The sequence below is a fragment of the Hippopotamus amphibius genome, chromosome 8, assembly GCF_030028045.1.
Source record: "Hippopotamus amphibius kiboko isolate mHipAmp2 chromosome 8, mHipAmp2.hap2, whole genome shotgun sequence".
Taxonomy (NCBI): domain Eukaryota; kingdom Metazoa; phylum Chordata; class Mammalia; order Artiodactyla; family Hippopotamidae; genus Hippopotamus; species Hippopotamus amphibius.
In genome coordinates, this window is record NC_080193.1 from 27,757,056 (window position 1) to 27,769,987 (window position 12,932).

The 12,932-nt window shown below is 46.1% G+C and overlaps 1 protein-coding gene across 7 annotated transcripts in view; it reads right to left on the reverse strand.

Annotated features, from left to right (window-relative positions):
• Positions 1–12,932, reverse strand: part of POLE (DNA polymerase epsilon, catalytic subunit) — a 59,240-nt gene that overhangs the window by 22,319 nt on the left and 23,989 nt on the right. For all 7 annotated transcript variants that reach the window (XM_057744303.1, XM_057744301.1, XM_057744299.1 and 4 more), the window contains 9 exons: positions 12,357–12,505; positions 11,216–11,308; positions 10,830–10,974; positions 7,923–8,080; positions 7,349–7,544; positions 6,510–6,724; positions 3,804–3,906; positions 3,262–3,342; positions 3,021–3,143 (listed from right to left, as the gene is read on the reverse strand). In XM_057744303.1, coding sequence (XP_057600286.1) covers positions 3,021–3,143; positions 3,262–3,342; positions 3,804–3,906; positions 6,510–6,724; positions 7,349–7,544; positions 7,923–8,080; positions 10,830–10,974; positions 11,216–11,308; positions 12,357–12,505 — 1,263 coding nt within the window. The remainder of the gene's footprint in view (positions 1–3,020; positions 3,144–3,261; positions 3,343–3,803; positions 3,907–6,509; positions 6,725–7,348; positions 7,545–7,922; positions 8,081–10,829; positions 10,975–11,215; positions 11,309–12,356; positions 12,506–12,932) is intronic.

Genomic DNA, 12,932 nt, shown 5'->3' on the forward strand with positions numbered 1-12,932 from the left:
CTAATCATTAGAGAAATGCAAGTCAAAGCCACATGAGGTTATCACCTCACACTGGTCATAATGTCCATCATCAAAAAATCTAGAAACAATAAATACTGGAGAGGGTGTGGATAAAAGGGAACCCTCCTGCACTGTTCGTGGGAATGTAAATTGGTACAGCCACTATGGAGAACAGTATGGAGGTTCCTTAAAAAACTAAAAACACAATGACCATATGACCCAGCAATCCCACTACTGGGCATATATCCTGAGAAAACCATAATCCAAAAAGAAACATGTATCACAATGTTCACTGCAGCACTATTTACAATAGCCAGGACATGGAAGGCAACCTAAATGCCCATCAACAGATGAATGGATAAAGAAGATGTGGTACATATATACAATGGAATACTACTCAATCATAAAAAGGAATGAAATTGAGTTATTTATAGTGAGGTGAATGGACCTAGAGACTGTCATACAGAGAGAAGTAAGCCAGAAAGAGAAAAACAAATAGTGTATGCTAACACATATATGGAATCTAAAAGGATGGTGCTGATGGGCCCAGTGACAGGGCAGGAATGGAGATGCAGATGTAGAGGTGGACTTGAGGACACCGGGGTGGGGGGGGTGGGGGTGGGGGTGTGGGTGGCGCAAAGGGAAGCTGGGGCAAAGTTAGGCAGTGGCATTGACCTATATACACTACCAAATGTAGGGTGGATAGCTAGTGGGAAGCTGCTGCGTGACACAGGGAGATTAACTCAATGACTGGTGATGGCTTGGAGGGGTGGGATAAAGGAGGGTGGGAGGGAGGGGATATGGGGATACATGCATAAATGTGGCTGGTTCACTTTGTTGTACAGCAGAAACTGGCACAACAGTGCAAAGCAATTATACTCCAATAAAGAGCTTTAAAAAAATATGAAAAAACATTTCTCCCAGCATCACTTATTGAAAAAGCATGCCCTTCTCCTTAATCATGTATAATAACACTAACTGTGATAGACCGAGCTCCCATACGCATTTGTATCTGTTTCTAGGGTCCCATTAGTTCTAATGCTGTATGGTCTTGCCTTAATAAGACTTTCCACATGTCTTGTTACATAAGACAAACTTCCCGTTCTTAACCTTCAAAATTGTTTTCATTTTTCTTATCCTTGTTCTTCATGTGAATTTTAGGATTAGACTATCAAGTTTCATCAAAAAACTTCTTGCGGGACTTCTCTGGTGATCTAGTGGTTAAGAATCCGCCTTCCAATGCAAGGGACATGGGTTCGAAGCCTGGTCAGGAAAGTCAGATCCCACATGCCACAACTACTGAGCTAGCTTGCTCTGGAGCCAGAGCGCCATAACTAGAAAGACGCCTATGTGCCACTATGAAGAGCCTGTGCACCACAACGAAAAAATCCTACATGCTGAAACTAAGACCCGGTGCAACCAAGTAAATAAGTATTTAAAACAAAACAAAACTTTTTGCAGATATTTTAACTGGAATTACACTGAATTTTACAGATTACCTTGGGGCAAATCACCATATCCTCATATGAACATGGTATATCTCCCTACTTATTTAGGTGAATTTTTCTACTCTTCGATACAGTTGTATACTTTTTTCCTGTAAGTTTTACACACATTTTGTCACCATGATTTATTCCTTGGTATATTATATACCACCATCATAAATGGTGTCCTTCAAAAAATATTTTCTAGGGAATGCCCTGGTGGTCCAGTGGTTAAGACTCCGTGCTTCCACTGCAGGGGACGTGGGTTCAATTCCTGGTTGGGGAACTAAGATCCTGCATGCTACATGGCCAAAAAAAAATCTAATTGTCTCTAGTATAAAAGAAAGCTATAGATTTTTATATATCAGCTTTGTATCTAATGATCTTGCTGAAATGTCTTATTAGTTAAAACAATTTTCTGTGTTATTATCTGCAAATGATTAGTTTTATGTCTTTCTATCCTTAAAATCTAACTTCCTTTTCTTGGATTGTGCTGGCCAGGACCTGCAAACAATTCTGAACAGAAGTGGTGGCAACAGGCATCCACTTTCTATTCCTCATTTTAATGGCTCAATGCACTTTGCAGCATACAGACAGTTTTATTTTAGGTGTTTCTGAAAAGAATGTGTATTCTTTAATTACTGGGTGCAAGGTTCTATTTGTTAATTAAACTTAGGTAGCTACTAAATCTAGTTAGCAATTGTGTCATTCCAACCATACACATTTCTACTAGCTTTTGGTCTGCTCGATTTATTAATTGAGAGTGAAGTGTTAAAATCCCAAACTGATTAGATGTCAACTTCTTCTTCTAGCTAGGTAACTTTTACATTATTTAATTTGAAGCTAAACTATTAGAATTATTCTATGCTTCTAGTGAACTGTGCCTCTTGGTATCATTTAATACCATCCTTATCCCTACTAATACTTTTTTAGCCTAAATTTTTTTTGTCTGGCACTAATATAGCTACATCAGCTTTGTTCTGGTTAATATTTACCTGATATATATGTTTTTTCATCCTTTTAATCCTTTTTAGCCCTTTTAAGTATAGCTCTTACAAATAAGATAAAGTTAGACTTTAAAAATTCAATGAGACTCTGGTTTTCAGTTTATATACTGCTCTGGTTAAAACTCTCTTTTCATTTTCAGCACCTGACAATTTTCTTCTTGCTCTTCTGATTTTAGCTATGCTTTTCGTTATACTGTCTTCAGTATTTTTTTTACACTTTAGAAAACTGAAGTCTCAATGCATTCCAAGTTACTGAGTCTAATTAGTACACCCTATATTTACAGATAAGAGTTCTTCACCCTAAACTGATGATTCACATTTCTCATCACAACAAAGAACACTGGGAGGAATTAAAGGATAAAGCATCAAGGTGTATATTTTTAGAAAGAAAAAAACATTCTAGATGTTTGAGTGGAAGCATCTGAAATTATGGACAACAGTATGGAGGCTTTGGCGCCCTGTGTGCCCACGGGACCCTGCCCAGCCCCAACGGTCACAGCCTCTGTTGTCCTGGGCCAGGCCCCATTACCTGTCTCTTGCCCTCCAGGATGAAAAGCTCACTGATTTTCTTCTGCTTGTAGATGTCATTCTTCTCCAGAAGTTTTTTGTGCAGCCAGTCAGGGTGTTTGACACGTGGTACTGGGTTCTTCACCTACATGAAGGTGATATCAACTACATGAAGGTGATATGACTGTTACTCTGGGCCAGGCCCAGGTTTCTGTGGCTTTCCAGCCACCCCAGGCCCCGTCTGCACTGGCGCTCAGCCTCACCTGCTGCAGCGCCGCAGGGATGGTGATGATCTTCTGTATGGCACTTCCCAGCCGCTCGATGTAGTAGTCCCAATCCAGAATCTGAGGTGTGGGAAGCCAGCAACAGTGGGCACGTGAGAGGAGAGAGGAGAGCGGCAGCAGCACGCCTCGCTCTGCACCGAGCACTGCGCTGAACAAACACTTCATGTGTCTCACTTAATCCTCTTAGAAATTCCACGATGAAAGGCCCCACTTCACAGAGGAGGAAACCCAAGTGGAGAGTGCAAACGACTCTCCCAGGGTCAGGACTAGCAAGGGCCGAGCCAGCGCTAAAACCCTGTGCCAGAACCCAACTGTTCAAGAGAACAGTTAAAAGGGCCTCCCCCGCATCTAGCTTCTCCAGTTTTGCCCTAAAATGTAATTGTTTCCTCATTCATTACATAACAGAAAGGAGGAAATCAAGACTGAAATCTCCAGACAAAAAGGTGACCGGAGTCAGGGATACTCTGCCCTGTCCAGTTTTCCTCCTAAACTTCTGAGAATAGAAAAACATCAGCACTCACCGTGCGAATATCAAAGTCTTGAAGGGAAGAGCTCTTAAGCCATTTCCGGAGAAAGTGCTTCCTCACTGTGGGCTCTGCCTGGAAAATGGCGAGTGGAATGGCCCTGGGTGAGAAGAGACACAAAACTCACAAATGTGAAAATCTCCCTAAATCCAGTCATAATGCTTATCAAGTATACATGTATTTTACATGAAAATAAGTACTTATGACCCACTTTGTCACCAATGTTTTTATTTAATGTAATTATTTTGCAAAAATTATACCTATATCTGATGTTTATCATACTTAATAACTAAATAATACCTCATCTGAGTCAGAAAGAGAAAAACAAATATCGTATATTAACACATATATGCGGAATATAGAAAAATGGTACAAATCAACCAGTTTGCAAGGCAGAAATAGAGACACAGATGTAGAGAGGAAACATGTGGACACCAAGTGGGGAAAGTGTGGGGGGGTTGGGGGGGCTTGGGGTGGGATGAATTGGGAGATTGGGATTACTATATATACATTACTAACAAGAAAAAAAAATCAAATTGTACACTTTAAATATGTGCAGTTTATTTTATGTCAATTATATCTCAATAAAAGTTCTTAAAAAAATACTTCATCATATTAAAATACCATGGTTTAGGGGCTTCCTAGGTGGCGCGGTGATTAAGAATCTGCCTGCCAATGCAGGGGACATGCGTTCAATCCCTGCTTCAGGAAGATCCCACATGCTGGAAAGCAATTAAGCCCATGCGCCACAACTATTGAGCCTGTGCTTTAGAGCCCTTGAGCCACAACTATTGAGCCCATGTGCTGCAGCTACTGAAGCCCAAGTGCCTAGAGCCCGTGCTCCACAACAAGAGAAGCCACAGCAATGAGGAGCCCATGCACCACAACGAAGAGTACCCCCCACTCACTGCAACTAAAAAAGAAAGCCGGCGCACAGCAAAAAAAAACCCAACACAGCCAATAAAATAAATAACTAAATTAATTTAAAAAAAAAACAAAAAAAACAAACCATGGTTTAATGTACAATCCCCTACCTTTGGCCATCTGGTCTCTGGCCACTGTTAACTGAGCTGTTTACAAGTGTCCTCACATAAATTATATATTCATGGGCCTGTATAAAATTAAACACTTAAAAAATGTTATTCATTGGGTAAAATACAGAAAGAGCACACCTGCTTGCCTGAAAATGAAGCCAGTTTTCACATCACTAGCAAAGCAACAGGGCAACTGTCACAACCCTTCTTTCTTTCACTGGAGAAATTTTTTATTGTGAAATATCATGAAGAAACTTAGAAAGAACATAACAGACACCTGTGCACCCACCACCTAGTCCTATGAAAATGGCTCTGCCATTTTTATTTCATGGATTAAAAAATAAAGATGATGATGAAGTCCCCTGTGTAGCTCTCCTGACACTGCTCATACAGAAGTAAACACAATGTTGGAGTTTCCCTGGTGGCGCAGTGGTTAAGAATCCACCTGCCAACACAGGGGATACAGGTTCGAGCCCTGGTCTGGGAAGATCCCACATGCAACTAAGGCCATGCACTACAACTACTGAGCCTGAGCTCTAGAGCCCATGAGCCACAAATATTGAGTCCACGTGCCACAACTACTGAAGCCCACACGCCTAAAGCCCATGCTCTACAACAAGAGAAGCCATCACAATGAGAAGCCCACGTACCACAATGAAGAGTAGCCCCCAGTCTCTACAACTAGAGAAAGCCCATGAGCAGCAACGAAGACCGAATGTAGCCAATAAATAAGGAAAGAAAGAGAGAGAGAGAGAGACAGAGAAAGAGAGAGAGAGAAAGAAAGAAAGAAAGAAAGAAAGAAAGAAAGAAAGAAAGAAAGAAAGAAAGAAAGAAAGAAAGAAAGAAAGAGAAAGAAAGAAAGAAAGGAAAGAAAGAAAGAAAGGAAAGAAAGAAAGAAAGGAAAGAAAGAAAGAAAGGAAAGAAAGAAAGAAAGGAAAGAAAGAAAGAAAGAGAAAGAAAGAAAGAAAGAAAGAAAGAAAGAAAGAAAGAAAGAAAGAAAGAAAGAAAAAGAAAGAAAGAAAGAAAGGAAGAAAGAAGTAAACACAATGTTTATCTTGGTGTTTATCAATCCCACGCATGCTTTTACAGCACTCCTATTGTGTGTACCCATAGAAAAATAAGAGTATTTTCTATGTGTGTAAACGTTACCAAGTGGAAGTACACTGTATGTACATGTCACCCTACAGCCTGCTTCTCCTGCTCTACAGTGCTGTAACATGCAGCTGTGCTCCAACCACCCCAACTCTGAAAGTGCGCATCAGCCTCCTCGGGGGTGTGAGCGATCTGCAGCCCTGCTCTAAACCTGAACTGGACCTTGTGATGGGGCCCATCATAGCAGACCCTCCAAGATGACCCCACTCCCCTATGCCTGACTGAGAGGGCACTCTCAGCCTGGCCTCCCAGGAACCCAGACTCTCTGGGCTCCAGGTGGACGGGCTCAACACGCCCTCTCAGGGGCCCCATCAGAGCCCCAACAAGCGTGCCTGTCTTCTGATCTGCAGGGGTCCAAGGCTCAGTTTCTCCCTTTTCTGACTGCTGAGTATCCCTGCACCGTTTAAGGAAGCTCATCTCTCTATGGAGGGAAAGAGGTTCCACAACAAAGGCAGGTTTTCAACATGAGCACACAAGACCCTTAAGGAATTCCTTCCTTAACAGTGGAAACACTTACCTCTCTGTGACTGGAGACCCCTCAGGCTTCCGGGAGATGATGTAGCGGCAACTCAGCCCTGCGTCCTTCACCATCTGATCTCCCAGGAACTCAGCCAGGCGCTTGGCCGTGCTAATGGACGTCGACTTCTGCTCCCCATAATCTTCCAGTTTCCGAGACATTGAACGGTTCTCAGAGATCAGCTCAAATAGCTCAGAATCAGGCATGTTAGCTGCCTGCAGAAAGAGGCAATGGGCGAAACGTCACACAGAAGGAAGAGAGCAACACCCTAAGCTCTCCCGGGACTTTTCTCCAGGTGAAAGTCTGTGTTTCTCTAGCCTGGTGAGCTGAAGGCAGTAATGCCACAGGGCTGTCTCAATCCAGTGTACAGCAACACTTACACCACACACAAAACCTTAGCTTTTTCTTTTATTAAACTTTGTAGAAAAACATCAAGAAACGTTTATTCAACTATTAGCACGAAGACTGTAGAAAGAGGAAAGACAGAGAATTGATTTTTCTCCTAAAAGGAAGAGAAAGACGGGGAAAGGAGGAACCAGGAGGGAGAAGAGAAGAGACTTGGGCCACCTGAGGAGCCAGCAGCTTTCCTCAGCGATGAGGAGTCCAAGGGGCCTGTCTGAGGGCAAACAGCTTACACCTCGCTCATTACCATGCTATTCGTTTCCTTCACCGAACTCTGTCCCTGGATACAGAAGTTAAGGGGGGATTCTGAGAGGCCTTGGAACTAAGGAAGTCATGGGATTTCATCAGAATTAGCCTTGAGTTCACCTGTCACTTTGCTTACCAGGACCCATTCTGACTGCAGGACCCTCAGAGCCAGGTGAGGAGGGCTGCCTTACCTTGCTGTACAGCACGTCCAGCCAGTAATCAGCCACCTTGGCAACAGAGCCATACACTTCTTCTAGGGTGCTGCCCTTAAGGAAGGCCTCAAACACTGAGGACTGGAAGATTTTAATCAGCTGCAGCTCCCCACGGCGTTTGACCTCGAAGCCCTTGAGCTCAGCCAGGGACCCATCCTCGTTGAATACGGCGTACCTAGAAACACAGGCAAGCACAGCAGAGAAGGACAGTCTGAGAGGCTGGCTGCTTCTCCTCATCCCTCTGCCTTCCCCCTTCTCTTTCTTACCCTCCCCTCTAGCATCCATCAGCAAACATCTCTCCTCCCTGAGGTTTATGCTTCCCCAAACTAAAAATGACTTAAGGGCCTGCAATCTGTAGAACTAGAATATAACAGGTGGAGAACAGAGTTGGTAGCATCAGTGTTGATAATAACTTTCCAAATTGAGTCAAAAAGGCCAAAAAACCACAACCAAGGTCTGCTCCCATCCTGGCTCCTGGTCCATTTCCTAGAGGAGCTGTTAAACCTAATCTATCCATTTCCTTTCTCAAGCATAAAGGCTGTAGGATTCCTACCTCTTCTTCAGTTTCTTGCCTTCTTCCTTGGAAGCTGGAAGGATCATGGCAAGGTAGGGTCCGTCGACCTCAAAAAAGATGCTGTTCTCCGAGCGGGTGACATAGGTGAGTGAGGAAGGCTCAGCCAGCTCCTGGTACTGATCATTGGTAAAGCCTTCCTGCATAGCAAGAGTGAAGAGGGGGTCAGCCTCACTCGTAATCGTCCAAACCTGGAAACCACCAGCTGCCCTCCAAGGGGTGGACGAAACAGCAAGCTGGGGCTCTTCCATACAACGGACACCACTTGGCAAGAGAAGGGGATCAAGTTCTGAAACATGTACAAGGTGGATGAGTCAAAGTGAATTCTGCTTGGTCCAGAAAGTTACACGCATGTTTCCCTTCATAGGACACGCTGGAAAAGGCAAAACTACCACAAAAAGGACATGCTGGGGAGCCAGGTGTGGGTGTGAGAAGGGCTGACAACAACGGGGCAGCACCCAGGAACCTTGGGGGTAGCGGGCTATTCTATGTCGCTCTGTGGTGGTGGACACACACCTCTATATGTGGGTCAAAAGCCACAGAACTGCACCCTGTAAAAAGTGAAGTTTATTGTAAGCAAATGACAAAACATTCAACCGGGAATTCCCTGGTGGTCCAGTGCTTAAGAATCTGCCTCCTAATGCAGGGAACACAAGTTCAATCCCTGGTCAGGGAACTAAGATCCCACATGCCACAGGGCAACTAAGCCTGTGTGCCAGAACTACTGAGCCCACGCTCTAGAGCCTGCAGGCCACAGCTAGATAGAAGCCCCTGTGCTGCAACGAAGAGCCTACAGGCCACAACTAAGACTCGATGCAGCCTAATTAATTAATTAAAAAAACATTCAACCAGGATCTAAGGTGACCCCCAAGAGAGCTTGCAGACTGGGACAAACGAGCTGAACTGCACTATTGCTGCATGACAGAACCCCGCCACAGGGCTGGCTTAAGTAACTTTGGCAAACCTTGTGTTGCCTGGGTGATGTAAGACTGAAGATAAAACACTGTAATGCAGCTGGTGAGCTTACTGCTCATACACACGGCTCCAAATCTACTTTACACAAATACTAGGGTTGAACAAATAGATAAATACACCAGCAAAACTAGAGATAAGAGAAAGTTACTAATAAGGAAAGAAGACTAGATTGGAGATGGATATATATATATACAGACGCATGTTATATATTTTTAAATACATATGCAGGTAAACAGAGATATAAACATAGATGCATGTATGCAGGGTTATTATACACACATGTTTCCTAGCCAATCTGCTGTGAGCAGCAGTGACACTTCAGCACCCCATCTCGGTTTCTAACACCACTCTCCAATAAAAGGAACCCAGGCTCCTCGGAGAAATGGCTGATTCCAGGGTGGGACAGGGGAAATACAAGATGAGGCTGAAGTGTCTTGTAGTCCCAGGAAGTAAGAAAGTACTCCAAAAAAACCCAAACCCAAACCCAAACCCTGGGACAGGGCGTGTCTCAAGGACACAGGGGCGAATGTAAAGGAGCCCCCAGCAGCCAAAGGGGAACAAGCTGAGCAACAAAACACACCAGGACAGAACTGGGTTGTGACCCAACACAACAAACATGACAAACCCACAGTGACCTAACAGATGACTCAATAAAGTGATAAGCAAGGGAATAAGTGGGAGAGAAGGACCCCCGTGAATAACACACAAGGAGCAAGGGAACCAGGGAGCTGTCTTGGGCAGAGTGGTGGTGCTGTATGAAGACCACCACCAGTGCTAAACCCAGGGGGTGAAGCTTCAGAGTGAAACGGCACATCTGCAGCCTCCTGCACAGTCTGTACTGATTACCATGGTGGCTTTGCTATGTGGCAGACTCTGCCGCTCCTCCTGGAGCAAGTCCACACTGACTTGCTCCCAGAACGCAACACTGGGAAGCCAGCAGGCAGCAGGAGTGCAGGTCCTGACGCCATGCCGACAGAACGCCAACACGGGGCATGTACCTCTGGGGCGTTCCTCCAAAAACCCCAAATAACCTCAGTCTAATAACAAACAACAAATTCAAATTGAAGGTCAGTTAGCAAAGCATCTGACCCGTACTCATTGAATTGTCCTGGTCATAACAGACCGGAAAGACCAAGGGGCTGTCAGGTTGGAGGGGACTACGGAGACAGGATGACCAAACGCAGTGTGCAGTCCTGGAAAAACTGGGAAATCCAAACAAAGCTGTAGCTGAGTTACAGCATGGGGCCAACATGACTTTTTTTTTTTTTTTTTTTTTTGGCTGCACTGGATCTTCAGTGCTGTGCACGGGCTTTCTCTAGTTTCTAAGAGCAGGAGCTACTCTTCATTGTGGTGTGCGGGCTTCTCATTGTAGTGGCTTCTCTTGTGGCAGAGCATGGGCTCTAGGCACACGGGCTTCAGTAGTTGCAGCACGAGGGCTCAGTAGCTGTGACGCACGGGCTTAGTTGCTCCACAGCATGTGGGATCTTTCTGGGCCAGGGATCGAACCCATGTCCCCTGCACTGGCAGGCAGATTCCCAACCACTGCACCACCAGGGAAGTCCAGTGTGATTTCTTAGTTCTGACAATACTGCGGTTTATAAAAGATCTTAACATAAGGGAAGCAGACTGAAGGATGTATAGGAATTCTCTGTTCTATTTCTGCAATCTTTCTGTAAGTCTGGGTATTATGCTGAAGGAGAACATAAACTCAGGTAACTTTTGAGCACAGCGTTTGCTAGATAGATGCTCAGGCTAGAGAAAATCTGAAGGGTGGAGATAGGGTGGCCTGAAATCAGGAAGAGGAGCATGCCGGTGTGCGGGTCAACTCAGTCCCCTTCCCCAAATCCCCATCAGAGCAGCGGCACGAGGCACCAGAGCGCAGACGGTAGGCCCTCACTGGAGACGCAGGCTCACCTTGACCATGATGTTTAACATAGCCCCAGGGTAGGAGATGGTCGCCTTGGGCTTTTTCACACTGGTTGTCTTGACGACAAAGTTTTCAGGGAAGCTGTTGGGCAGGACACACCATATACCATCTGTGTCCAACTCTAAGGGCCTCCTTAAAAGAAACAGAGAAATGAGACCACATGGATGTCAGACATGGACGCCTACAGAGCGAGAACCCCATGTCAAGTCCTGACAGTGGACAGAGCTCCTCCTGGCCGTGAACCCACAGAATGAAACACCTGCCCACCTCCAGCTCGATCTTCACCAACTGGCTCCTTCTCACCCCCAGCCGTCCAGCCTCCCTACCAGGCTGTGCCCCAGCACCCCAGCGGCAAGCCAAGTGCAGCGCTCACCCGATCTGCTCAATCAGCTCCCGCGCCTGGGTGATGATATTGGCCCCCGTAAAACAGACGATGCCAGCCATCTCCATGGAGTACCAGCGGGCCCTGGGGGGACAGTCACAGCGGGGGTGGGAGGGGCTCCCTCTAGAGGGTCACTAGAGGAACCGGTGACATCTAAAGCAGGGAAGGAGAACTAAGGTGGAATTTAGCTCTGTGCTGAGGACTCGCCTCTGTTCCTACTTCAAGGTGCAGGGCTCAGCTCAAGAAAGTTCTGGAAGGATGCAGCATGCTGCCACTGCAACAGCTCACGGCCTCAGCTCAGCAGCACTCTCTATACCAGCCCAGATGGCCGTGTGTCCCCCATGAGTCCCCTCCCACTCTCCCCTGCACCGTCTCATGCCTTCTCCGTTCTCCCAAACCCCATTCTCTTCCTCTGACTTCTCAGGGAAAACACCAGCCCACCTGGCTCAGTGTTCACACCAGGTCTCAAGAGGTGTCAAGCGACCTGAGGCCAGGCCCTCCTGCCCCAGGGAACACTGCTCAGGTTCCAGCCCTGCTCTCAGCCCCTTCCTCTCTGCCATTAAAAAGCAACAACAAATAAAGCCACCCTCCCTCAAACCAATCCCTGGCCCCACCACCACCTTTCTCCCTCTCCAGGCCACCGCATTACCCTCCTAGTCCCCACCCACAGGTGCTAGGCCTCACCTTCAATAACCCGCTCTCCCAAGGCCCCAGCCACCTGATTGTTAGTCCAATGGACACATGCAGGACCCACCTTCCCTGTCTCCCTTTGGTACCCGACCCGGGGTGCAGTCTCCATGTTGGCTTTAGGACCCCCACTCCTGGCTTTCCCGAATTCTCAGAAGGCTTTACTCCCCTCATTAGTCGTATGTCTGAAACTACCAAACCACTGTCTGCAGTTCAGAATGCTCAGAAGAACATGTCCAGCAGTACTGACCCCCCTTGATGTCCAGGACCCTCTGAGTCAGCATGACCTCAACCCCCACCCAACCTGCTCGCCCCCATATCCCTTGAACTGAGGCCCTGACTTTCCCCTCTTACTCGTGCCCATGGCCCCCACCAATCTCTCAAGTTCATTCCTTCATCTACTAGCCCCACCGGCCCCACCAGGCGCCCCCAGGCAGAAGCCTACCCCTTGCGCATGACGTAGCCATAGAAGGAGTTGAGGATGCACTTGTGCGCCAGCTGCAGGGAGTCGTACAGGACCTCCATGTTCCTGCAGCGCTTCACGTCTGCTGCATCGCCCGCCTCCACAGCCGCTGAGAGCTTCTTCTTCCACACCTGAGATCCACACAAATAATGATCACCTCCTAGAGTCTTCTGGCTCACATTCTATATATAGCCAATGGCCAAGATTTTAATATCTTAAAATTTTCAAATCTATAGGAAACTTGGGGAAAAAAAATAGAATGAAGACCATATACAAGAGGGGCCGCTGCTGATATTTTTTGCCATATTTCCTTTATCTCATTCCCTCTCTCTCGGCACAAACAATGGAAAGGCATAGCTATCATGACCCGACCCCCCCCTAAATATTTCAGCGTACAATTTCCAGGAATAAGGACATTCTCCTACATAACCTCAATGCCATCATTACACCCAAGAAACTTAACATGGATACAGCATCAACGTGTCTCTCATACGGTCTGCACACTTGGTTCTCACCGATCCTGAATCACCTTCAATCTAGAACTGCCTCCCATGTAAG